Source organism: Leptidea sinapis, chromosome 17 (genome assembly GCF_905404315.1).
Source record: "Leptidea sinapis chromosome 17, ilLepSina1.1, whole genome shotgun sequence".
NCBI classification, from domain to species: Eukaryota; Metazoa; Arthropoda; class Insecta; order Lepidoptera; family Pieridae; genus Leptidea; species Leptidea sinapis.
In genome coordinates this window covers 10,653,878-10,680,276 of record NC_066281.1, presented here as the reverse complement: position 1 = coordinate 10,680,276, position 26,399 = coordinate 10,653,878, and the positions used below count along the sequence as shown (strand labels likewise).

General features: G+C 33.8%; 3 protein-coding genes and 1 long non-coding RNA gene across 4 annotated transcripts; 1 reads left to right on the top strand and 3 right to left on the bottom strand.

Moving 5' to 3' along the window:
- Positions 1–593: 593 nt before the first annotated feature.
- Positions 594–17,116, bottom strand: LOC126968926 (major facilitator superfamily domain-containing protein 1-like). Its single transcript, XM_050814128.1, has 10 exons — positions 16,748–17,116; positions 16,466–16,616; positions 13,470–13,595; positions 12,770–12,975; positions 9,532–9,745; positions 9,084–9,297; positions 6,689–6,786; positions 5,000–5,112; positions 2,618–2,711; positions 594–908 (listed from the first exon to the last, which is right to left on the bottom strand). The coding sequence occupies exons 1-10, from the start codon at positions 16,869–16,871 to the stop codon at positions 716–718; spliced, it is 1,533 nt and encodes a 510-aa protein (XP_050670085.1). The 5' UTR covers positions 16,872–17,116; the 3' UTR covers positions 594–715.
- LOC126969032 (uncharacterized) lies at positions 1,130–2,604 on the bottom strand. The gene is made up of 2 exons (XR_007730329.1): positions 1,885–2,604; positions 1,130–1,692 (listed from the first exon to the last, which is right to left on the bottom strand). It is a non-coding gene; the product is annotated as an uncharacterized LOC126969032 (long non-coding RNA).
- Positions 17,117–22,314: 5,198 nt separating the features above from the next.
- On the top strand, positions 22,315–23,618 carry LOC126968969 (zinc transporter zipt-7.2). Its single transcript, XM_050814227.1, has one exon. It carries the CDS (start codon positions 22,504–22,506, stop codon positions 23,539–23,541), a length of 1,038 nt encoding a protein of 345 aa, XP_050670184.1. The 5' UTR covers positions 22,315–22,503; the 3' UTR covers positions 23,542–23,618.
- A 1,583-nt stretch (positions 23,619–25,201) lies between these two features.
- On the bottom strand, positions 25,202–26,399 carry LOC126969017 (40S ribosomal protein S18). Its single transcript, XM_050814287.1, has 3 exons — positions 26,244–26,399; positions 25,924–26,109; positions 25,202–25,495 (listed from the first exon to the last, which is right to left on the bottom strand). The coding sequence occupies exons 1-3, from the start codon at positions 26,244–26,246 to the stop codon at positions 25,226–25,228; spliced, it is 459 nt and encodes a 152-aa protein (XP_050670244.1). The 5' UTR covers positions 26,247–26,399; the 3' UTR covers positions 25,202–25,225.

Below are 26,399 nucleotides of genomic sequence, written 5' to 3'. Positions count from 1 at the left end.
ACGACATGGGTACCTTCAAAAAAAGCGCGTACACCTTCCTTAAAGGCCGGCAACGCTCCTGTGATTCCTCTGGTGTTGCAAGAGAGTATGGGCGGCGGTTATCACTTAACAACAGGTGACCCGTATGCTCGTTTGTCCTCCTATTCCATAAAAAAAAAATTATAAACTAGCTGCTGTCCGTGACGCTATAAAACAGTGTGTCTGCATCTAACGTGAATACGAAACCTATATGTTGTCCCTCATAATGTCAGTATTCATGTAAAATTTTAATTAAATTTAATAGATAAAAATAATCGCACGACACGCTACAAATTAAGATATCATTCCCACAATTTGCTCCCCACCATCCCCTCCTCAACACTGCAGTTTTCAAGGAACTTTCCTCTACGTATAACGTGGAATGAGCTCCTTGAGAGATACTTGTACAGTGTTTCCAAGACGATACGCAATGGGTACCTTCAAAAAAGCGCGTACATCAAAGAGAATGTTGACGGCGGTGATCATTTAACATCAAGTAGGTACCCGCGTTTGTCCTTCCATAAAAACAAACACAAGGCCAAAATTCTATAAGGTAAGTAATAAAAAATCTAATATCTAATATAATCCTTTAATTAATAGTCATACAATATTCATATATCATCAAAATATAAAATTCAATTAGCTATTATAATATAATTCATTCTAATATTTACAATACATTTAACACTACAGTTGCCTATTGCCTCTCCGGAATGCTAGTGTTTGGTAATATTTGTGCTATATATCTAGTTCTGATCCTGTCAGACTGTGTCAGTGCGTCGTGTCGTGTCTGTTCGTCACTGTCTCCAGGGGCCGCGTCCACTTCTTCCTGGTCGGAGCTGTCACAATTCGCTAACAGGTTCTCCCTTTCGTCGCTATTTATAGTGAGCCTAAAATTTAAGGACATTTCAGGCTAATTGAAGGCGGCAGGTGTTTTGCACGCGGTACGAAGTAACTCAATTTCGTAGTATCGTATTCTATGTAAACAAACAAAAAATTGGTACGAAGTATTTGAAGCATCAAAAATCGTAATACGTGTTTGCAGGATCGAATTTTGATACTTAACATCAATTTTTTATAATTCATTCTAATATTTACAATACATTTAACACTACAGTTGCCTATTGCCTCTCCGGAATGCTAGTGTTTGGTAATATTTGTGCTATATATCTAGTTCTGATCCTGTCAGACTGTGTCAGTGCGTCGTGTCGTGTCTGATCGTCACTGTCTCCGGGGGCCGCGTCCACTTCTTCCTGGTCGGAGCTGTCACAATTCGCAGCTGTCACAATTTACAGCACCAGGAATGCTTTCTATGAGGCCCAACATACATAATATATGTGTTTAGAACGTTGCGCCTCTCGATAAACAGATCCTTCAGGAACAAACAAGGTCGGCTGCGCTATCTTAAAGTATTGCGGGAAAGAGTTTAGTTTAGTGTGAAGTCTCCTGATGCGAAAGTTACGTGAACTTTAAGCGTCGAGCGTGGTCCTGGAATAACCCTATTTATTGTACCTTCCTCACTCAACACTTTACACGACAAGCGCGATCAATACGATCTCGCGACGAATACTTACCACGCTTGTTCATCGAAATTCACAACAACACCCTTTTAATATAAAAATATACGTAACTAAACAACATCTTTGACTATCGTATTGTAGCAACATCTCGTACCTACATAGTCAAATTGGTCCTTCGAGACGAATATTCGTTCGTACAAGAACATTCTTTCTTTGTTACTGTTTACAAATTGTCTGTTACTTTTTGTACCCCCGGATTTATAATAAACTGGTCCAGCTATAAAAACACTCCATCTTCAAGGCTAAAGAGCTATTTTGACTGTCGTATAGTAACAACAGCTCGTACCTACATAGTCAAATTGGTCCTTCGAGACGAATATTCGTTCGTACAAGAACATTCTTTCTTTGTTACTGTTTACAAATTGCCTGTTACTTTTTGTACCCCCGGATTTATAATAAACTGGTCCAGCTATAAAAACACTCCATCTTCAAGGCTAAAGAGCTATTTTGACTGTCGTATAGTAACAACAGCTCGTACCTACATAGTCAAATTGGTCCTTCGAGACGAATATTCGTTCGTACAAGAACATTCTTTCTTTGTTACTGTTTACAAATTGCCTGTAACTTTTTGTATCCCCGGATTTATAATAAACTCGTCCAGCTATATAAACACTCCATCCTCAAGTCTAAAGAGCTATTATCAAAGAAATTTAATACAACTATCCTATATGGAAACCGTAAATCTTCTTAAGGTACTAACAAATACACATATACACAATACATACACTTTCACCTACATATACACACAATTAATACTTGTATAGTTATTATCATTTAGTTCATTTCTTTGTTTGATTAGTTAAATTTTAGTAATCAGCTTGTCACTAGCCGCTTCTATAATTTTCTTTTCTGTTAATTTTACTATTTCCCCCACGAGACAGGCGACGCCTAGTGTGGGGGTCAGCATAAAATGTTAATTTGTACGAGTAATCGAAATAAATGATTTTGTATTTGTATTTTTGTACTTAATGCTAAAACATAAGGTAAAAATTAATCTACAGAAAAATCAAACTACTCACGTTTTTAGACCTTCCCTGGCACTTGGAGAGAGATTGAGAACGCCCGAATTAGCTGAGTCGATTATATAAATAAGTACAGCGGCAATCAGTGCAACTATAAAAAAAACTAATTTGTATTGTAATCCTTGATAGTTTCGATCAAAATCCATCGCAGCATTGAAGGGGCGGGCTATGAATGGCCTTGTAACTTCCAGAAATTGTTACGTACACAGAAATATATTTATTTACAATATAGTGACATTAACATATTGCAACAACACTTGGTAAATAAACTTCATGACACTTCTAGTTCGTAGAAGAGCTTTGACATGGGGAGAAGAACTGATAAGAAACTCCCAGCCCATATTTTAAATCATATAACAACTTAGCCTATTCAATCTAATACAACCTATAAAATTTTAGGTGGCCTGCGCAGAACCAAACATGTACCATGCATCATTATTCTTATTCTTATAATCTACTGTAATAAAGTAAGCCTTCTTTGTCAAAGAAGCTTTAATATATTCTTAAATTTATGCTCAGTGAGTCCTAGTATACTATCTGGTATTTTATTATTTAATTGAATTCCGAGACCTTTGAAGGAACCCTTAACTTGGCATCACAGAGTGATTTTATGTTTTTGGGCAGGTTATGTGACCTTCAAAAGAAGTGGTTTTGTGGTCTCTGGTGTTGCAGGAGAATGCGACCAGGTGACCCTTACGGTCGTTATCATCCTCATCCATATTTATTTATTTATTTAATACACCAATCATAATGTTAACACCAGGAAGAAACATAAACTTCTTATCACTACCACTCGGTAAAGTCGAGTTAGTAAGCCTTTTATTGGGCGATGTATATGCTTGTACAAAACAAATGTTGTTTACAAATACAACTTTTATTATTCGATTATATGGTCATATTATAAACTAGCTGCTGTCCGCGACGCTATAAAACAGTATGTATCTGCATCTAACGTGACAATACGTAGCCTATATGTTGTCCATCATATTGTCAGTATTCATGCAAAATTTGAATTAAATTTAACAGATTGAATAACGCATGACACGCTACAAATTACGATATCATTCCCACAATTAGTTCCCCACCATCCCCTCTTCAACACTGCGGTTGTCAAGGAACTTTTCTCCATGTATAACCAACCCATGGAATTAGCTCCTTGAGAGATCCTTAAACAGGGTTTAAAGGAAGATATGGGTACCTTCAGAAACCTTCGTTTGTCCTTCCATAAAAAAAATGCCAAAATTCTATAAAGTATTCTTTATGAACACAGCAAGTATTCTTTTAAAACTAATACTCAATGTACATTTTCTACTTGGTTACGGACAGTTATTCAATGTATAGATAACAGAGGGCGGAAGTGAGGATGAAGCACATAATAATTACTTTGACTGATAACATTTGTCATCATGAGTCATGGGTCAGAACAAAGATCATTCCGTTCTTTAATCGTATAGGAACAAAGTGAAGCTAAAATTCGTTAAACCACCAATCCTGGATGTGTGGCGGTCCTCCACAGTGCGATTTCCAAGGAGCTTTCTTCCTTGTACTACAAAGCTGTGGAATGAGCTTCCTTGTGCGGTTTTTCCGGGACGACGTGGGTACTTCCAAAAAACCGCGTACACCTTCCTTAAAGGTCGGCAACGCTCTTGTGATTCCTCTGGTTTTGCAAGAGAATGTGGGCGGCGGTGATCACTTAACATCAAGTGACCCGTATACTCGTATGTCCTCCTATTCCATAAAAAAATCCATATAACACCACCCATCTTTACTTTTTTATTCGTAGTAATTAACAATATCAAGTAATTCCTATTAAGTACTAGAAAAAAGTGAGTTTCCAACATAAAATATATACTAACGTTTAGACCGACCTGACAGCAGCGAGTAAAATGAAAATCACTATTTATATCAAAAAGGTGACGATATAAGGATCGGTAACGCCCTTCTTCGGTGTTACAAGAGATTATGAGACGCGGTGATTACATTTCATCAGAAGGCCTTCCTACTACTACTTTTAATTATCGATTCAATTGCAGTTCTATAACTGAATGGGGTTTGAATCGCATATTTCATCAATTCCATTTTTTCTGTATGTTTTATGTATTTTTTACTATTTTTTAAAAGTTATTAACAAACTTATTTTGAATCGCTCCCTTTGACACATAAGCTTGCCAGTTTAGGTTGAAATATCACCTCATGGTACGAATTAATGAACGAATTGAATTTCCGACTTGATTTGACGTCAACCTAAATTGGATAATTGGTTGTAATAGCAAAGCAGTTCAGTTTAGGTCGTCAATTGAATCGCAATAACAGTTCATGGTGGGCCCTCAGGTGAAAACTCATTGAATTCATCTACAACAACAGTACAGTAGTACTTACTGAACAGGCATCCCAAGAAGAACATTTCCAACATCAGATATCCATACTTGTCAACAATCACACCTGCCAGTATTATGACAGTCGCGAGACCCAGGTTCTGTACCGCTTGACATCTACAACACACCAATTTGACTTAAGAACCTATTTGATTGGAGAAAATGAGCAACCGTTAGTTCTGTAATAAACTAAACAATAGTTTTGAAGTGAAAATCTCTTTGGGCGAGTTGAGCACTTGGTGAACGTGGGTGAACAAAAATCATGGAACTCGCGTCATCGTCACCGCACTCTTCCCATGAGCGATATGTATACTGTGTGTATATACTTAGTCTGGCCATAAATACTGTTACAATTAAAAATATTACATTTGAATTTGGAATCTGTCAATTCTATATGATTGTTCAAAATCCTGTCCGAAAGCAAAATATTTTATCGCGGGAGATGAAAATAGCACCTAGAACCATGTCGCGTGTTTTAAAAGATTACGTAGGACTTGCAGCCTATAAGAGACGTAAGTACTGGTCATTTCTTAACTGATAATTTAAAAAAGAATAGGGTGGTAAAATTGAAACAACTACTGAAGCGGCACGCAAAGGGAGGTCACAGAAAAATTTTCATTACGGATGAGAATTTTATTACAACTGAGCAACATTTTAACAAACAAAATGACTGTATTTATGCTCAAAGCTCTAAGGAAGTTTCCAAATTAGTCGACAGAGTCCTACGTGAGCGCTATCCGATTTCAGTGATGGTTTGGTGGGGTATTAGCTATGAAGGAGTGACTGAGAAATACTTTTGTGAAAATTGTATCAAAACATCGGCACAAGTGTATCAAGATACCATTCTTGAGAAGGTAGTGAAGCCCCTTAACAACACCATGTTCAATAACCAAGAATGGTCCTTCCACCAAGACTCGGCGCCGGGTCATAAAGCTCGGTCTACGCAGTCTTGTACGAAATCAGTCCGAAACGAGCGTTTCGGACTTCATGAGAGCTGAAGACTGGCCGTCGTCTAGTCCCGAACTAAATCCGCTGGATTATGATTTATGGTCAGTTTTAGAGCTGAGAGTTTTTGCTCTAAACGCCATGATAATTTGGAGTAACTAAAACAATCCGTACGATGGGCAGTGAAGAATTTTTCCATGGAAAGAGTCTTTAGAGCTTTTATTGATAACTTGCCTCAACGTTTAAAGGACTGCATTGCAGCTAATGACCATTTCGAATAAGCTTTTTATATTTTAAATTATTTTATATTTATCTATTAAACTAACACGCTGTAAAATTAAGAAAAACGTATTTTTCTTTGTTTCAATATTTATGGCAAGACAGGGTATATGTGTACGATTGGGTGAACAAAAATCATGGTACCCGCATCATCGTCACCGCACGCTTCCCATGAGCTATGAACCCAAAATTTTGGTCGACTTTGCAATTGCGCTCGTCACTTTGAGACATAAGATGTTAAGTCACATTAACCTAATAATTACACTAGCTACGGCGCTCTTCACACCGAAACACAATAACTCTTGCACATTACAGTTTCGCCGTAGAAAAAGACCCACCAGCTAGCCTCAAGTACAAGGATTCCTCCCACTGTTAAAAAATATTTTAAAAGTTCTTCTTCACTATGTATTGAAATATAACAATATATTTAAGTATCAATCAATAAACACATAAAATAAAATAAACATACATTCCATATGCAGTTCCAAGTTGATTTTCCGGAACGATCATAGCAACTAAAGGCCACAGTCCACTGGCAAGGAGAGAATAAGATATTCCCAGTGATATCTAAAATTTTGACATAAGTATTATTTTTATTAAATTAGTCACATATTTTAAAATACTTTTTATAAAAAAGAGACAACAGAATACTTTAAGTTTTGCTTTCATTTTTTTAAATTTCCAATTGGATTTGAAACTGGAAGATTGTCATTTCTTTTTTTTTGTATAAATAACGATAATATTATAATAAATCGATGATAATTAAAATAAATGTTAATTTTACGACTAATCAATTTAAAAATTCAGATATTTAACCCTTTAAAAAGAATTTCATTTAATATTTTATATATTAAGTTCAATTTTGTTTATAAAATTTAATATGTAATTTAAAATGAATATTTATTTTCGTTATAAGTGTTCTGTGGGAATGAGCCTTTATCATGATTCTGGAGCATATTTGTTTGATTTCAAATAATCAAAATTAATATTGTGAGCAATATAAAACACACATACAAACAAACAGATTTATCGCTTGTATACAATGTGTAGATTACGCAACCAAATCTGTAATTATATTTCCAATACCTATCCATGTCACGAATTTATTAAAATTTAATGTTTGGATTTTTATACTTATTATAATAAAAATAGTACCGTTGTACTATTTATAACACCGTTGTGTTTTCGAAGTGATAACTTATGTTAAAACGCTTCGTAACGTAACGCGTTACGGCGCCAGTCTGTCTGGCATCCCTTTCTCTCACGCATACGGCAGCTGTTGGCAGGCTCCTCCTCTCTCACTCTAACCAATTGTTACTTTTATAGGATTAAATAATGATACTAATAATGTACATACACAAAATTATAATGTAAATATTCAAGAATTGTTACTAAGAATAAAATTTATATAATAATAAATAAAAGATTTTATTAATAAATAACTTTTTCTTACATTATCATATTGATTTCCTTTGATTTATGAGAGTATCACAAATTGAAATCAAATGTTTGTCAAATTACCTGTCAACATCAGTTGCTTGACTATTGTTACCTACTCGGCTTTGTAAAATCGGCGAGAGTTTGACATTAATAAATACATAATGTTATGATACGCAACACGTACTTACAATATATTTATTAGTGACTAGCTGACCCAGCAAACGTTGTATTGCCATATAAAGAAATCATATAAGACAAAATCAATAATTTAATTTATTAAAGTGTGTTTTTACCTCCTGAGAAAGTTAGAAAGATATAAAGATTCTAATTAGTTATTCATTTTAAACTATTCTTTCAATTTGATTTCTGAACGACAGGGGACACATCAAAGGAACAACAAAGTTGTTGTTTTTATTTAATTTCGATCATTTTCATATTTATTTACCTTTTAAACCTTCTCTGGACCTCCACAAATAATTCAAGACCAAAATTAGCCATATCGGTCCAGCCGTTCTCGAGTTTTAGCGAGACTATCGAACAGCAATTCATTTATATAAAGGTATATAGATTATGATTTTCGATATGACAGCCCGATAATGCATGACCCATTTTGATTTGTGAATGTGTGTGCCTTATTGGTATTTTAATACCTCATCAAAATATTAAGGAGCAAATTCCAATAGTGGCTGACTGTTTACGACTTGACATTTAAAATCGGTTACAGTTTCTAGCTAGCTTTCCTCTTCTATATTGCTGTATTCCATTAGAGATGTTCTTTGTTTGTCTATACGTTAGTATATTGTATGTATGGTATAGGTACAATAACAAGTGTTAAATTCTTTTTAAATTTTAGTTAATTACAGTAAGGGGCCACCCATAAATCACGTCAAAAGTCAAGAGGGAGGGAGGGAGGTCGACAAAATGTGACATTGTGTGACAAGGGGCGGGGAGGGATCGCAAATTTGGTGACATCACATTTTTTCAATATAAATATAAATCAAATATATATATATATATATATATATATAAATCAAATCAAAACAGTGCAGCTTATATTGAAAGAAAAAAAAACAAAATGTACAGGACGAAGTTAACACATTTGGGAAGGTGTGAAAAGTAGTGACAATATTGAAAGTGAAATGGAATCTTAAAATAAAAAAGTCTTGCATTACAGAAACTTTGCATTTAAATGCTTGCTAGCTGAATTTAAATGAAAATAAAATAATTTTAGAGCACTGCTGTTTCAATTTCATAAATTTCTAAATGTAAAATTGAAAAATATGTGACATAACACGTGGTAGGAGGAGGTCTCACAAAAATGTAACAAGCTTTGACAAGGACAAGGGGAGGGGTCACAAAATCATGTAAATCGTGTCACGTAATTTTTATGGACGGCCCCTAATATGAAGTGTGTTTATACTCACCACTCCAACATATGGATTGACAAATGTGAATGCAAGAAGAAAATGCGATCCAATTGTCGTCACAATACTGAGAATAACCCACGTGACATTTCTTCCGGTCTTGTCAATGAGGATACCGAAGAATGGGCTCAAGGCAGCAGACAGAAGATATACCATTGAATTAACTGTATTTGCATCTTGAGGATTAAAGTCGAACTTTCTTTCAAAGAATAACCTATTGAACGTTTAAATAATATAATAATAATATGTGAAATTTCACATCAGAACTATAACTTAGGTTTTGACAAGTCATGAGTTAGAGCAGTAGTTCCAATATTGCTATCTCACTTATATATACGAGTAATATCGAAGTTAACAAATAGAACTTTATTTGTCAATTGTTTAACTAAAATCTGTGTAAGTTGATTTATCTATTAAGATTTTTTTTATAAAATTAATAAATACTTACTTTCCCAAGGCAATAAATGGAAATATTGCCAAGTAATATGCCACACATATGACTGAGACCAGCCAAAAAACTGGTTTGAAGTTCAAAACGTCCACCAGCCGAAACGGAGGGTCATTTGCATTGTTTTCTGATCGATCCAATATTCTTTCGGCTCTATAATCCATCCATCCCAAAATGAGACCGCATATGAGAGACCCTAAGCACGTGAGTGATGCTGAAACGTCAAAAAAACATTCAAATTCAAATATTTTTACTAAAAAAAGGATTTAAAATCACTTATTGAACGTCAAAAACTACTATCCATTCGAAATAGTGTGCCTTCACGCTCAGACCTAAGAACGGGAGCAACAAACTCAGCTGATTGATTTATAAAAGTATGGATTACAACGTAATACCTATCGTACAGTAAAAAAATATAATTAAATAGCCTAAGGATGGTCGCTCCATTCCCAGTCTGTGATATCATTAAGAAAAACTATTGACATGAATGTTTACTACTTTTAGTCGGACTCGAAGATACAGGAGAGTGTAATATTATGTTCAATTAGTATTTTTATTTGCAAATACATCATTCGATCCGAATCAAATGAGCAATCCCTCATATTTTTAGAAGCTTTATCAAGATTTAACACGTTTTTGTACTTGTTGAGTAAACTACTTGCACACAATCGTTAAATTCAATTCCTTCACCGTAACAGCGTCTGATAAACGTAGATGTTCATAAATCGAAACATACAGACTTTATCCGGACCTAAGTTATATAGATTCGCGATTATACGGATTGCCAACAAAGAGTTTAAACCAGGTTAGGTATTGGCAGTGGAAATCAAAAAAGTGTTTTAAAATATGACAACCTTAAATTTTAAACCGTATTATTAAATTATTCAATTTATGGTAAAGACATTTTAAATTTAGACTCTCTGTAATGAGGAGAGTGTTTTCTATTCCACTAGTATACCTACTAAGTTTATGATTTACCTACTATTTTAACAATTTAAAAACAACATTAACATTGAGTACCCACGTGGGTACTCCATTCGTTAGGTAGTAATAAGTACAAAAATAACTTTTATTCAATAATTCGAACTTTTGATTATCCAAATGACTCATAACAAGAAATAGTCCGAATAATCGAGTCTCTACGGTATTGATAAGTGGCGGGCATCATCAACGGATTTTTATAAGTCAAAGTCAAAAAATCTTTATTCACTGTAAAACTTAATAAGTTATTTAGTGCAAGTCAGGATGAAGTACAAAAGTTACAATAGCATTCAAATGAGTATAACAATATTCATTAACAAAATTTAGAACATTAATTCCAACTATCTTTATCATTCAAATAATCTTTCACGCTATAATAGGCCTTAGATGTTAATTTATTTTTTACGATACATTTAAATTTTTTAATAGGTAAAATTTTAATTTCATTTGGGAGTTTATTATAAAATACAACACAAATCACTTTAAAAGATTTAGCAATTTTACGGAGCCTAGTAGATGGAATTGCGAGTTTATGTTTGTTTCGAGTATTGACACTGTGTACATCACTATTCTTTTTAAATTGGCTAATATTTTTATGGGCGTATAGGAGGTTCTCGTATATGTACTGGCAGTGTACTGTCATAATATTTATTTCACTAAACTTTTCTCTCAATGAATCCCTTGAACGCATTTTATAGACTGCTCGAATTGCTCTTTTCTGCAGCACAAATATGTTTTCAATATCTGCAGCCCTACCCCACAATATAATTCCGTAAGACATGACACTATGAAAGAAGCTAAAATATACAAGTCTAGCCGTTTCAACATCTGTCAGCTGCCTAATTTTTTTATCGCAAATACTGCAGAGCTAAGTCGATTACATAAGTTTTTTATGTGAGCACCCCATTGTAGCTTAAAGTCTAATGTAATGCCTAGGAATGTTGTCGTTTCTACTACATCAAGTTTTTCATTATTAATTTTTATAGGTGTTGGTTGGTGGTTTATATTTGGAAGTGTAAACCTTACACTTTTTATTTTCCTTTCGTTTAAAAGTAAGTTATTAACATTAAACCAATTTACTACTTCAGCAATGTCGTCGTCAACCTGACAGAAAGTTTTTTGCTGGCGTTTTATTTTAAATAACAAAGATGTATCGTCAGCAAACAGTTTAATATCATGTTTATTTTGTCATATTGATGATTACGCAAATCCATATTTGTCGAGTCGAGATCTATGTTTGAGTCGCTTATCAATGTGCGAACATAATTGTGTATCTCGAGTTTCAATAAATAAAAATACATCTCTATGAGTGGGTGTTTTAAAGTAAGTACCTACACCAAGTAATTTAACAGTTAAACAATAATATTTCAGAGTAGATAAAAAACCTTTATCACTTATTTTTTAATAAAAAATATTTCAAATGATTTAAGTTATCTTTAGTGTTAATTCCGCCAATATTTGTTTTAAAACAATTCGACACGTGTTTCGCCTCTACACGAGGCATCCTCAGGACGTGTTGTCTCGCCAAAATCTGGTACGAGACTATAAATAACTTTTGTTAGAGATACATATATAAATTTTCTAAAAAAAATCATTAATGTTAAAAATATTGACTAAATAAGAACCGTTAAATACGAACTTCATTTTGAAGTTATTACTACAAACTTGTAGTCAGTTTTTTTTAAAAGGCGCATAGAAAATATTTAGCTTGCCGTAAGTACGTAGTAAGAATTTAACATGAAGTTATTATTGTATTTCACAGCTAACTCTTGTCTCGACCGCTCTACTCGTTTAAAAAAAAGTGTACATATTTCAATGTAATTTTTTTTTTCAATGTTTATAAATGTCATAATATTTATATATTCGTTAAATCATTTCTCTATTAGTAAGTTCGTCACACATTTATTCAATGTTAGTCAGTGTTAGTCATCATTATCAACTCTCTAACCTTCGACAAGCTCATATCAATCTTGTTTAAAAGGTGTGTTCCGCATTTCAACATGACATACATCAATCAGTCAGTACAACTGATGTCACCACACCAACTTTGAATAACTTGTATAATACCTTTCAAAATATAATAATATTATCTAATAGATAGTTACTGAAATCGAAAACTAGCAAACTAATTCATCTTACATTCGACCCATGTTAAACTATATTTACCCTATTTTTGGGGAGAATTTTTGTAAGATGAAATTTAAAATATACGTACATAATGGGTATGATTAAGAATTATAATAGATTGCATACAAACCAACGAACAGTGTTACACCCAAACGCTCATAGCCACCATAATAATTGGCAACCCATCTATATATAGGCTCCATGACCCAAAAGTTGACAGTACTTCCAAATCTCGAGAATGATAGCTGCAACCCAAACACCATGTTGAGCTCTTTTCCTTTGAACCACAACACAACATAATTGTTGACAGCCACTTGTAGAGACTCCCCTCCAATACTGTAACAAAATAGTAAGATATAAACACAGAACACCCGGCCCATCACACTAAAGTGCCGCTCGGGATTCTTGAAAAAAACCAAAAATTCTGAGCGGCACTACAATTGCGCTCGTCGCCTTGAGACATAAGATGTTAAGTCTCATTTGCCCAATAATTTCACTAGCTACGGCACCATTCAGACCAAAACTCAATAATGTTTACAAATTACCACTGGTTTTGTTACCACTTGTCTTGAGTGGTCCTGTGTCGATGTTGCCGACTCTTGCTAATTTTTGATAAAATTATTTTAACTCATATAAAACAATTTTGGCGTCCCCTATGACGCTCGACTACAAATGCAAGTGTTGAACAGGAATTGGCAAGAAACTCATTGCCACTCCTATTTTTCGATTCAGCATTTTACACTTTTTTTATAAAATTACAGTGATGCAACTTAAATAGACAAAGGTTGAGACTTACACATAAGTACAAAAAAAGTAAATAATTCTCTTACCCAAATATAAACCTTCCTAGTATCATAAGCCAAAACTTATCTATGTAAACGCCAAAAGCAAATACTACAGCCCCAACAAACAATATTGACATGTATATTATTGTACCTAATCTCACACCAAAACATCTGAAACAGACAAGATTATACAACATAATTATGGCAGGTGTAAAAGAAATGAAAAAATATATCTCTCATACACGGACTAAGAAAAAAATAAGGACTCCGTGTCACCTTACATAACAGTGTAGCACCAAAACAAGCCGATTAACGTGTAAATACATAGCCCCACGCACACACTTACACTACTACAGGCCGATAGGCGGCCATTATGAGAATTGTCATCTTCTGTGACAGATTAGTTTGCGTATCAATAAAATATTTAAAAAAAAAGATACTATATAAGTATTTGTGGCCATATATGATTATTTAAGGGAGAAAAAATTGTGTAACTAGAATCCCCCGTAACCGCACACACACTAGCATAAAGGTGCTTCACTTGCTGATATCACGGCGCGGAGTCCTTCTTTTTTTACTCGTCCGTGCTCTCTTAGTAAACATTTCTTACGACTTTCGTTCAAAATTCAATTTTTTTTCACTCGTAATTAAGTATCTATTTAATCATCATCCATTTTGACCTTCTCTTTGCTCGTATGCTTTTAAAAAAAAACAATAATATTCTATAAGTACTAAATTTACAAAATAGAAATAGTTGAAGTTTTAAATGTGTATATATGGTTGCAGTGCCGAAAGTGAAGTATCTGTTTGTAATATCAAATAATTACTAGAAGACCAATTTTCTAAAAATCTTCAAAATTGCTGGACTGATTTTAATGGGATGTGCGCTAGCAGATAGCTTATGGAGTAAGTTAATTTTAATGTGGCAAAATAATTAGAGTTCTGCACAAAATAATCTATATTAATATTTTAATTTATTATTATTATTATTATTATTGACATTAGCAAAATCTGATTGTCTCATTTCCCAATCTATTAATAATTAATAAAAATATAAATATTAATATGAATTTGAATAAATGGTTGAATACTTAATAATAATTATGCAATAGTTAATGTGGTTATGATGATCAAGAACTAAATTTGAGTTGAACCAATGAATTGCCCCAAATGTTCCTATTGAGACAACAGAGGAATCATAAAATCAACAGCAATATCAATGAGAGAAGAGTCATCATCAGCCGGCAAACGTCCACTACTGGACAAAGGCCTCCCCCAAAAATTTCCACGATGATCGGTCCTGCGCTGCCCTCATCCAACGTATTCCAGCGATCTTGACCAGATCGTCGGTCCATCTTGTGGGGGGCCTGCCAACACTGCGTCTTCTGGAGAGAAGAGTATGCTCTCCCAAATATGTTATGGAGAGAGTAAGAGTAAATAATGACTTTGAATGGACAACTACATTTTATCATCAAAATGCAGGGTTGTAGTTAGAAAAAGTTGTTAATTAAGACAGATAAGAGGTGATTTGTTCCTGAGATTGGATAGGATTTGATATAATTTTAACCAATATAATGCAGAAGTGGACCATTTTTGAGTTATTTTTTTTTTAGCTTTTATCAGAGTAAGTCAGAAATGCAAAATCAACAAATTATTTTAAAAAGAAGTATCAATTAATTTTTTTTTTTTCTTCAGATTTATAAAAGCGATTGGTTATTTATCAATATTAAAACAACAATTAACAGTCCAAGTTTAAAAATGCGAGACGAAAAGCGATATTATTCCAATATTTTATTGAGATTTTTATCTACTAAAATGCCTTAAAAACAAAAAAAAAGGCGATATTCAACTTGGCTCGCAGATTTTACAATTGCAACCGTTTTCTTAGCTCTCCAATAATGCGTTACATCTACGAACTTATTTACTTAGTCACAAAAATATTCGAACAAAACTTAAGGTTGTTCTATAAAATTTCCAAACAACAATACCCATTGTAAATAAAACAATAAAATCGCTAACATAGTATATAACAAAGTCCTCCGCCGCGTCTGTCTGACTGTTCGCGATAAACTCAAAAACTACTGCATCGATTTTGATGAATGGATTACATTGTTCTCAAGGAAGGTATATGATTTGTTAAATTTTTGTATACATTAAAGATATTTGTTGGAGGTTTTGGAGAAAATAAGCCATCTGGGAGCTTCCAACAAAAACGCTGTATAAGCCCTTTGAGATATAACAAAATAATATATGGTAGAATTATTTATCTTATATAGGTCTACAGAATAGTCCCCGATAGAATTTATCTCTTATCAATCTCTCTCTATCTCTTAATGATAACATACTATTACCATATCTATCTTAATACTTTAATAATTTGGCAATTATAATGTGGTAATGTAAAAGGTGTTTTACATAAATACAATATTATTCCTTATCATTTTAAATAAGTACGATATTTTACTCCTTTACACCATATTAGAACTGCTTGATGCAATATGACCCTTCCCCCAGCATATGGATCACCTGGTGTTAAGTGATCACCGAAGCCACCTTGCAAAACCAGAGGAATCACAGGAATGTTGCCGGACTTTAAGGAGGGCTTACTTGTTGTACTACCAATAACTCTGTACAATTGTTGCACATCACTTTGGTAGAGTTGGACGAGAGTCAACCCACAATCTTTAATTTTGAGATAATGAGGTAATTACATTACTTGTGTCAGTGCAAAAACTATACTAAGGAATTTCATATAATCCCCTTTAACCATTGTTATTATTATTAGTTAAAATTCGTGGGTTGTCTCTCTTCACCAGCAGTAAAAATATTTTATTCTCATTCTAATTGTGCTTTTAACTCATTTAGCATAAAATGTGGGTTGACTCTCTTCACTACCAAAGCCAAGACATAATATAAACATACAATATTATTATCATTGCAATGAGGTCAGAGAGTACAGTGTCAGATTAACACATTACTAATTGCAATACATGTTATTTTCAATGAGTCACAGACATTTGAGTCAACATACAATTACTTACCTGTCAATAAGAAGACCGCCAATAAAACATAAAACTACATTTGGCCAAGAGTATATGGAATATAATAAAGCAAATTGAGATGTATTTAAATGGGAGTCACTCTTGAAGTTATCTGCTAAAGCACCTGGAGTATCATAGCAGAAGTAAGAACCTAAAATAAAACAGAACTTATATCATGTGTAAACATACAATGAATTTGAAAGTCCAAAACAATATGTTATGAGCTTAGTGATATAATAATAATAACAATCCCACAGAGCAGAATGAACAGAAAAAACTCACCAAAACAAAGAAAACACATCAAAATTAGAGCCAAAAATCTATGAAATCGGTTTCCCGGATGGGACCAAGATGTAGTAGATTCCATTGGTGCTCTAACATTTGAACTGCTATTGGAATTATTCATTTTATAAAATAGTTAATGTAAGTCAGTAAAATTAAAAAATTCAAAAAGGTAGTTTACTGAGATCACACTCTACCAACTACATACTAGTTGCCTAATCTCCAAGCCTAAAAACAGTTTAAATACATTTAAGGTACGATAATTAACACTTTACTGTGCAGATTTGATTTTATATTGTTAATGCATCGTTATTGTTAACTAATCTAATATTTGTTATGATTCAATGATTGGTAGATTGTAAATTTATTTATTTGTCAACTTGTCAGTTGAGTATTGACTTTATTGACTATTGACATGGGCAGGGGTGGGACAGACGCTTAACGTTTTCAGAAGACTGTAGTGCCATCTGTTAGTTGGCCCGAAAATGAAATCTTTGGCAGCTGTCACTCGCTTTGAAACCTTTCAACTTTCTTTAATTGTGTTACTGCCCACTGGTCATAAAATGGCGGCCACGCCTAGCGTTTGCGCATGTAGGTATCGAGCTCTCGTGTTCCATTTTGCATATTTACACCACTAAAATATCTATCCTTTATGTTCTATGTTGTGACAAACAGAAAAGAACTGAACAGAATGTCTTTATCTTTTTCAAGTTTTACTGACGCTAACACCTTCATTGATAATTCCAGCTTAGAAAAGATGAACTTGAAAGCATTTATTCCATCATTCCAAATAATGCGCATGGGCTTTGTACGACGACTGGTCAATTGAGGATGTTATTGAAAATGTGTCAGTGCCTAGTGGTTGTGGTAAGGTTCTCAAGGTTAGACGAATAAATTATAAGACTATAGTGGAGGGTTCTCCTGTCTGGAAATCTACTCAAAATGTTGTTCTGACATTCGATGGCCAGGTCCTGCGGGAACGTATATTCGTTTGTTTTAATTCCTTACCAGTAGAGCTATACACATACCCAACTATACAATGTTTCAATTGTTGTCGATTTGGACATACGAAATTGCAATGCCGATCAAAATGTAAATGTTACAAATGCGGCTCTGAACACACTGGTGACTCTTGTAATGTAAATGAGGAGAATGTTACTTGTTGCTATTGCTCAGGTAATACTTTTGCTATTAGTAGATCTTGTCCAGAGTATGACTGTCAAAAACAAATTAAAATTTCTATGGCACAAAAATGCATCTCATATGAGGAAGCAGCAAAGTTGATTTTTCCTATTAATAATTCCTATGCTTATATAGCAGGAAGAACATCAGTTTCTTATAATACTCCAGTCCATCTGTCTACTCGCCCTCATTCATCTCATCAGTCACAGCCAAATAGTTCATATAGGAAAACAATCTTTAGAAATCGTCGTACACCCCCTAACTCAAATAAAGGTTATGATCAAGAGGCTTATCAAAATATAATCAAAGAATTTCATACTCCTGCAGTCCAAGATGGCTGTGCATTGGAAAATACTTCCAAATTGACTACATCAGATATCATTCAAATTCTCATTCAGACATTAACCCAGTCTAATATTAAAATACCGTACAACGTTGCATCTATAATCGATATGTTCAACAATCCAGAAACCCTTAAAAATGGCAGTACTTCAAAAAATTCTACAATGGAACTGTAGAAGTGCAGTTTCTAAAAAATCTGAAATAATATACTTAATAAACAAGTCTAGGGCATGTTTATTTGCACTCTCTGAGACTTGGCTTAAGCTTATCTCTTTCTATCCTCTATCACTTCCTACCTATAGTAATTTCTCCGTGGTAGCAGCACAGATTAATAATATTTGCGTAGTTTCTATACATGTTCCTTCTGCTTCTTCTTCAGCTCTTCACAACTTAACAGTCTTATCACACGTCTTCCTCGTCCTTTTATAATTTTAGGAGATTTCAACTCCCATCATATTTCTTGGGGATGTTCTATCTCTACATATTGTGGTGAAATGTTGTTAGACATACTTGATTCTCATAATATTTGTATACTTAATTCTGGTGCTCCTACCACACGCACAGGACCAAACGAAAATATTAGTGCAATAGATCTTTCTCTTTCTTTGCCAAGTTTAGCTTCATGTATGACATGGCATACGTTATCAAGCTCACATGGAAGTGATCATTTCGCAATTGTTTTTTCATTTCCAACTAATGATTCGCGTTACTTACAGAATTCTTACAGAAAGCCACGTTTGAAATATAAACTCAAAATTGAAAAATTATGGGATAAATTTAAAAGAGCCGTTGATATTTTGAATTTACCCAATTTATCGCATGGAGTTAATAATAGTAGCAATGCATTTACAAGTGCACTACTACAAGCTGCAGATGAAACATTTCCTTTGAAAAAGTCACCTAGTCGCCATATCCCTTCTCCACCTTGGTGGGATAAAGAATGTACTGAAATAGTTAAATTAAGAAAAGAAGCTGAGAAACGGTACAATAGAGACATATCAGACGAAAACTTTAGCGCCGTGTCTGATGCTATATCAAGTGCACGCAAACTACTAAAAGAAAAAAAAATGCAGGGATGGAAAAAAATTTACCTATCCATTTCTCCTCATGTTAATCCATCTATTCTTTGGCAAAATATAAGACGATTTAGAAATGGTATCAGTGATAATCGTATTATATCATTAGCTCCAAATTTAAGCGAAACATTTTTGGATCGTCTAGCTCCCCCTTCGTTCCGGAACACAACCTTTTTTGTAGTAATATTACTTCGTACATCTTCCAAAACCAATGTATTATTAATTCTTCCTTCACTATGCAAGAAGTACAAAGTGCTTGAACTTCGATCAAAGACTCTGCCCCAGGTAAAGATGGTATTCCATATTCTTTTTTAGCAAACCTTAGTCAAGCTTCTCTTCAGTATTACTTGGATTTAATTAATAAAATAATTCTATCGGGCAATGTTCCGCCTTCTTGGAAATCGCAAATTATTATTTCCATTCTTAAACCAGACAAGTCACCGAGTCTAGCATCATCATATCGCCCAATAGCATTATCACCTGTAATCGCAAAAATTGCTGAGAATTTGGTAAAAAATCGTCTTGAATGGTTCATTGAAAATCGTGGAATACTACCCGAATCACAGTTTGGATTCAGGAAAGGTAGGAGCACTTTAGATAGTGTGGGTACTTTTACGACAGATATACGATGGGATTTTACACGTAATGAATCAGCTATTGCAGTCTTTTTAGACTTGCAATCAGCTTATGATAATGTCAATCTGCATATTCTTCAATATAAAATGAATAAACTTGCTATTCCGGATATTCTAACAAACTTTATTATAAACCTTCTGTCAGGTAGAACAATAAAACTTGACCAACAACGGGATCAAAGTAGACTTGTGTGGAAAGGACTTCCACAAGGATCTGTACTCAGTCCGATACTTTTTAACCTATATACTCACGACTTGGAATCTTCACTCTCGAACTCTATTAACATGCTTCAATATGCTGATGATTTAGTAATATATGCCATGGGTAACACATTTAGTTCATTATGTAGCCGAATATCAAATTCCTTTTGATATTCGATTGTTTAAAACTTTGGATGGATGAAAATGGTCTCAGCATTTCACCTCTTAAAAGTTCGGTAGTAATCTTCACGCGTCAACGTTTACATCCTCCAATTTCCATAATTTACGATAATCGTCGAATACCAACTAATAACCATGTCAAGTTTTTGGGAGTCGTTTTAGATTCAAAACTGACAGGAATGGCTCATTGTGAATACGTAGTTACTAAATGTGAAAAGCTTCTTAATTTAATGAGATGCCTCTCTGGTGTTTGGTGGGGTGCACATCCGTTTTCCCTGAAGCTACTTTACAATGCTACAGTACGGAGTATCCTTGATTACGGAACCTTCTTGTTAGAGCCCTGTAATTCAGCAGGTCTAAAAAAACTAGATTCTATCCAATCAAAAGCTATGAGAATAATAACTGGAGCCATGAAATCGAGTCCTTTGAATGCATTACAAGTAGAGTGTAACGAACCCCCGCTTTATTTAAGGCGCCAGTTTTTGTCTGATCGTCTATTTTTTCGTGTTTTGCAATTTTCAAATAGCCCCTTGATAACCAAATTAAATACTCTCACGGATCTCATTGAATCATCAAGTTATTGGAATAACAAGCCACTACCTTGTTTGGTAAAAAGTTATTTGAGGTATAAATCGATTCACTACCCGATACATCGATCTCCAAAGCTTGATTTATTTAAATGTAAATATGAAACCTTATCTACCATTCCGACTGTTCATTATCTTGCAAATATTGAAAAATATAATGCCAATAATTATTTTAATTCTGTTGTTAAAGAATCATATTTATACCGATGCGTCAAAACACAAGTCAGAAGATTTTGTAGGAGTAGGAGTTTATTATGCCCAATATAATATTGTCCAAAAAATAAAATGCCCATCTACCACGTCAGTTTTTACTGCTGAATGTCTTGGCATCGCCAAAGCATTAGAACATGTTTTACTTTGTAAACTTAAAAATAGTTTAATTTTATGTGATTCCAAGAGTGCTTTACAGGCTCTTTTGAGATTTCCCTTCAAATCAAAATCATTTTTTCCTATTATAGCAGACATTAGAAGTAATCTTTACGAGTGTTCAACAAAAGGTCTTTCAGTCACTTTTGTCTAGATACCTAGCCACTATGGCATAATAGGCAACGAAATAGCCGACATACTTGCAAATGAAGAGCTGTGGTGTGTGGTGACAAATTCCCCTTTAAAATATATACTCAGGATTTATGGATAGCTGTTCTTTCTGGTCTTTATCTCAGGGCCTCTTGGGGTAAAGTCTGGGCAGAGAGTGGCCAATTTAAAGGCAAAAATTATTGCGAAATTCAACAAATAATTCCTAACAAGTCATGGTTCTCTGTCATTAAACTTGATAAAATCATTACCACCATATTGATAAGAATGCGCCTTGGACACACCACTTGTCCGGCCCACCTTGCAAGGTTTCATATTATAGATAGTCCACAATGTGAATGCGGACATGACTTTGGGGATCTGGATCACTTATTCTTTTCCTGTCCTAAATATGACCGAACTTCCTTTTTAGATAGTTTGATATCCATCCGTGTCTCTTTCCCCACTTCTATAAAAACCCTTCTGAGTTCTGTTGATCCTATATTGTATAGTATACTTTCTAGATATAATTTAATATTTACAATTTAATATTATTGCTATTTATAACAATAATATTAAATTGTAAATAATGTATTCATCTGTTTTTTGTATATATTTATTTACCTTAACATTTATCTTAACCATATCAAATATCAAAATTCTCGTGTTGTACATTTTTGTAACGCGATTCGTTTCCCTACCTTAAAATAATTAAAAACACTTTGATACATGAACATACAAGAAAATTTGCAATGTGAATCGATGAAAGAAAACTTGAAGCTGGCGGATGCATGGAATGTGCGAGCCAAAGTCTCTAAAAAGGAGTGAAAAAAAAAACTACAAAGCCTAGGTGACACGTGACAACTTTGAACATTAATTGATAACCAAGCAAAGCTGAAAGCAATCGAATTCAAAATATAAAAGCCGAAAGATAGATACTGGCGAAGTGTAAATTGTTAAACATTGGACTACACGATACCTATGTTATTTGGTTTTTGTGTGGTAACTGCTGATCACTTTTTTATTCCGAAATTATTACAATGCGAAAAGGAAATAAAATCGTGTTTACATTATGGCTGATTTCAATCTTTACATTACTTGAAGTATTTGGACATTCACATTCACACGATTCACCGGCATTCAAATACAGTAAGGAAGCAAATGAGAAAAGTTTTGATAAAAATATTTCCGAATCGGATTATGACTTGTATGTGAAAGCGTTGACTTCAACTGTTTTTATCAGTATTGTGCCATTTTTTATATTATTCTTTATCCCTGTCGATGGTACGGTGGAAAAACAACCATTATTAAAAGTGTTGCTATCATTTGCCTCTGGTGGACTTCTTGGTGATGCATTTTTGCATTTAATACCACATGCACTAGTTTCGAGTACTGTTGAAGGACATAGTCATAGTCATTCCCATTCGCATGACAATGAACATCATGAACCCCATGATTTGACTGTTGGTCTAGGTGTTTTAGGTGGAATCATAACATTCCTAGTTGTGGAAAAATCAGTTCGCTTGTTTAGCAATGGGCATGGCCATTCACATGGAACAGAACAGAACACAAAGAAGAAAGATGATAAAGGAAAAAAATCGGTGAAAGTCAAGAAGAATGAGATCAAGGTGGCTGGTTATCTCAACCTGGCTGCAGACTTTATACATAACTTTACAGATGGATTGGCAATTGGTGCTTCTTATATAGCTGGACATAATATTGGTTTTATTACAACCATTACAATATTATTACATGAAATACCTCATGAAATTGGGGACTTTGCTATACTGGTACAGTCGGGATGTTCACGCAGAAAGGCAATGTTTCTTCAATTACTTACTGCATTTGGTGCAATGTCAGGAACAGTGTTATCTATATACCTTAAAGGATCAAGTGAAGGCTTAATATCTTCTCTTATTTTACCATTTACTGCTGGTGGATTTATATATATAGCAACTGTATCAGTGATTCCCGAACTGCTGGAAGGATCAAATAATAAACTCTCTCAATCGATCAAAGAAATACTAGCTTTGTTAGCAGGTGTATATATGATGGTTATCATAGCACAGTATGAGTAGAAACATATTTAAAATGTAAGACTGTTAATATTATGTTTATGTAATAATCTTAAATACAGTATCATAACATCACACAATGGGCTTTCATTAATGAACCTTGCATGTTATGGGTTGTGCCCACACAAGTTACACTAAGCCAGATCAGCTTACTCATTTGATATGAATAGATGTTGGTGGTGATGGATTTTCGTACACATATCAAAGGATCGTGGCACACTCACTCTGGATTTAGAAATTACCAAACAGAATAAAAAATGAATTAATAAAATATGCAAGTACTTTTTTTTTAAATCATTTTGGGCTTAGTGGCACTTGTCTCCTCTCACCTGTCTCAGGCCCATTGCTGCTATGAAAAAAATAATGTAAAATAATGAAATGAAACTCTGTTGAGTTGGTAGCCTCCTAAGTCCTAGAACTACACTCATTAAGGCTGAGACAAAGTCCCTTGCATTACTTGGTTAGACTTTCTATATGTACTAATACTTACTGATATAATAATATATATTATGGAAATCATATATATTAGTATTTGTATATTTCTAATTTTATTGTAATAAATAAGTTGAAAATAAATAATAACCCTAAAGCAGTTTTTAATGTAATATTGGTAAGATAATCTTTGTCATTTGTTCAAACTAACATCAAAAAATGAATGGTCATAATATTACATAATTTAAAGAAGTTTGGGCAAGTTTGTAAATAATAAAACCCAACAGCGGAGGAAACTGCACAAGTAAAAAAGATATAGGCTAACTATTAGCTGTTTCTTGGTTGCGTTTGTGTATGTCGACTGTAAAGAATTTTTAATGAAATAGGTAGGTTTACACAAATTTGTAGATTGAAGGTATAATCAATCGGTGACTATAATACACAATCAAATTAGCATGTACTGAATAGGGGCCAAGACAAAATACAAGATTATTTTTATATTATGAAAGAAAAGTGCCACAAGCACAAGATAGTTCACACAGGTTAGTGATCATCGTGGCTCATACACTCTCACACGTGGCTCATACACACAACACGAGAGGAATCACAGTGCTCCTAGATTTGTAATGAGTCAAATAAAAATAATATATATTAGGTAATTAAAAAACTGTTGGATGCAAGAGGGGCATCATGGTGAGAGTCAATAGTTCTACCTATTTTGCCACTGACTCATTGCATGAAACAGTTATTAGATTTATGATAGGACTGTCAAAATGATAGGTCCATAATTTCTCTGCCTTTGGGTAAGAGGTGCAAATTTATGTACATAGTAAAGTAACATATATACATTACATTAGTACATTTTTTAAAATTAACTGCAATTATTTTTGGTGCCAATACAAATTACTACCTAAAAAGGAAGACACACTGTTAGTGTGACCCCACAAGATGGGCCAACATTCTGGTCAAGATCACCAGAATACATTGAATGAGGGCAGCTCAGGACCAATCATCATGGATATATTTCGGTAGAGGCCTTTGTCCAGCAGTGGATGTCTTCCAGCTGATGATGGATGATTTCTATAAACTGCATACATGATTATGAAAGGATATCATACTGCTATACTATGAGGTGAGATGTACAATACTGTGCAAGTTTCCTTTTTCATGTTAAATTTCAATACAAAAACAACTAATTTGAAATAAATACATGGGATGAGGTAAACAACAATTTTTACACAATATTTATTCAAGTTTACTTCTTCTTAGACACACCAACAGTTCTTCCACGTCTTCCAGTAGTTTTAGTGTGCTGACCACGGACACGAAGACCCCAATAATGACGCATACCTCTGTGGGCCCTAATTTTCTTAAGCCTCTCGAGATCTTCACGAAGTTTTGAGTCCAAATTTGAAGAGGTGAGTTGACTGTATTTACCATCAACAATATCTTTCTGTCTATTCAAAAACCAGTCAGGGATCTTATATTGTCTGGGATTTGACATAATAGTGATTATTTTTTCTACCTGAAAAGGAAATAAAATTTATGTTTTACAGAAAAATGTAGTCATATCCTGCTATATTAAATTGACAAGATTCTTACATATTTTATTCAGTAATATTAAATGTTAATTGCATTAACATTGCAGTTTCATAGCATAGTACCACACTTTTACAAAGTTTAGTAAACTTTGCATTTACAGAAAACACACAGGTAAGTTACTTCACGAATTTTCAGAGCAGTATGTGGTCATGTTGTGTCTATGTTATATAGGTATTCCAAAGGTTGATAAAATAAGTTAAAAAATAAACTTTTGTTAATAACTTTTGTTGTAAAGAAAATATAAAGCAAAGGAAAATTAGTACACCCTGTACTTGTCCACTCAGAAATAGTTACTGGCTGAAATTTCATCTCTTTAATACAAGTTGAAGAAATAATTTAACATTTGTTTACCTCTTCCTCGGTGCATTCTCCAGCACGTTTGTCAAGATCAATATCAGCTTTCTTCAGAACAATGTTCGAATAGCGTCTACCGACTCCTTTGATGGCAGTCATGGCAAACATAACTTTACGTTTGCCATCAATATTCGTATTCATAATACGAAGAATATGTTGGAACTTATCCGGAATGACGAGGGACTGAAATGACAATAATAAAATTTATTCGAAAAATACAACAAATTTAACAAATCTACTTAAACAAATTATTGGAATTTCAAACAAGTTATTGTTTTCATTCGGTGATTTTGATGATAAACGAAGATAATTTTTACCATTTTGTTTAATTTTATCGCACCGAACCTAAAAAGGAACAGTTCCTCGACATACGAACAAATTAAAAGAATTATGAATGACAATTGACATTGACATGATAATTCATAATAGCTTTTTTTTTTATTCACCCATTTAGGCTATAGCATGATAATAAT

Bases quoted from the DNA above. Each gene is read 5' to 3' on its own strand.
- LOC126969017 (XM_050814287.1), bottom strand. The intron at 25,496-25,923 runs GTAAACAAATGT...TTTCCTTTTCAG, and splicing joins GAGAATGCACCGAGGAAGAG to GTAGAAAAAATAATCACTAT.
- LOC126968969 (XM_050814227.1), top strand. From the start codon at position 22,504: ATGCGAAAAGGAAATAAAATCGTGTTTACATTATGGCTGATTTCAATC.
- LOC126968926 (XM_050814128.1), bottom strand. From the start codon at position 16,871: ATGAATAATTCCAATAGCAGTTCAAATGTTAGAGCACCAATGGAATCT. The intron at 16,617-16,747 runs GTGAGTTTTTTC...GTTTTATTTTAG, and splicing joins GATGTGTTTTCTTTGTTTTG to GTTCTTACTTCTGCTATGAT. The intron at 5,113-6,688 runs GTATGTTTATTT...GGTGTGTTGTAG, and splicing joins CTTGGAACTGCATATGGAAT to ATGTCAAGCGGTACAGAACC.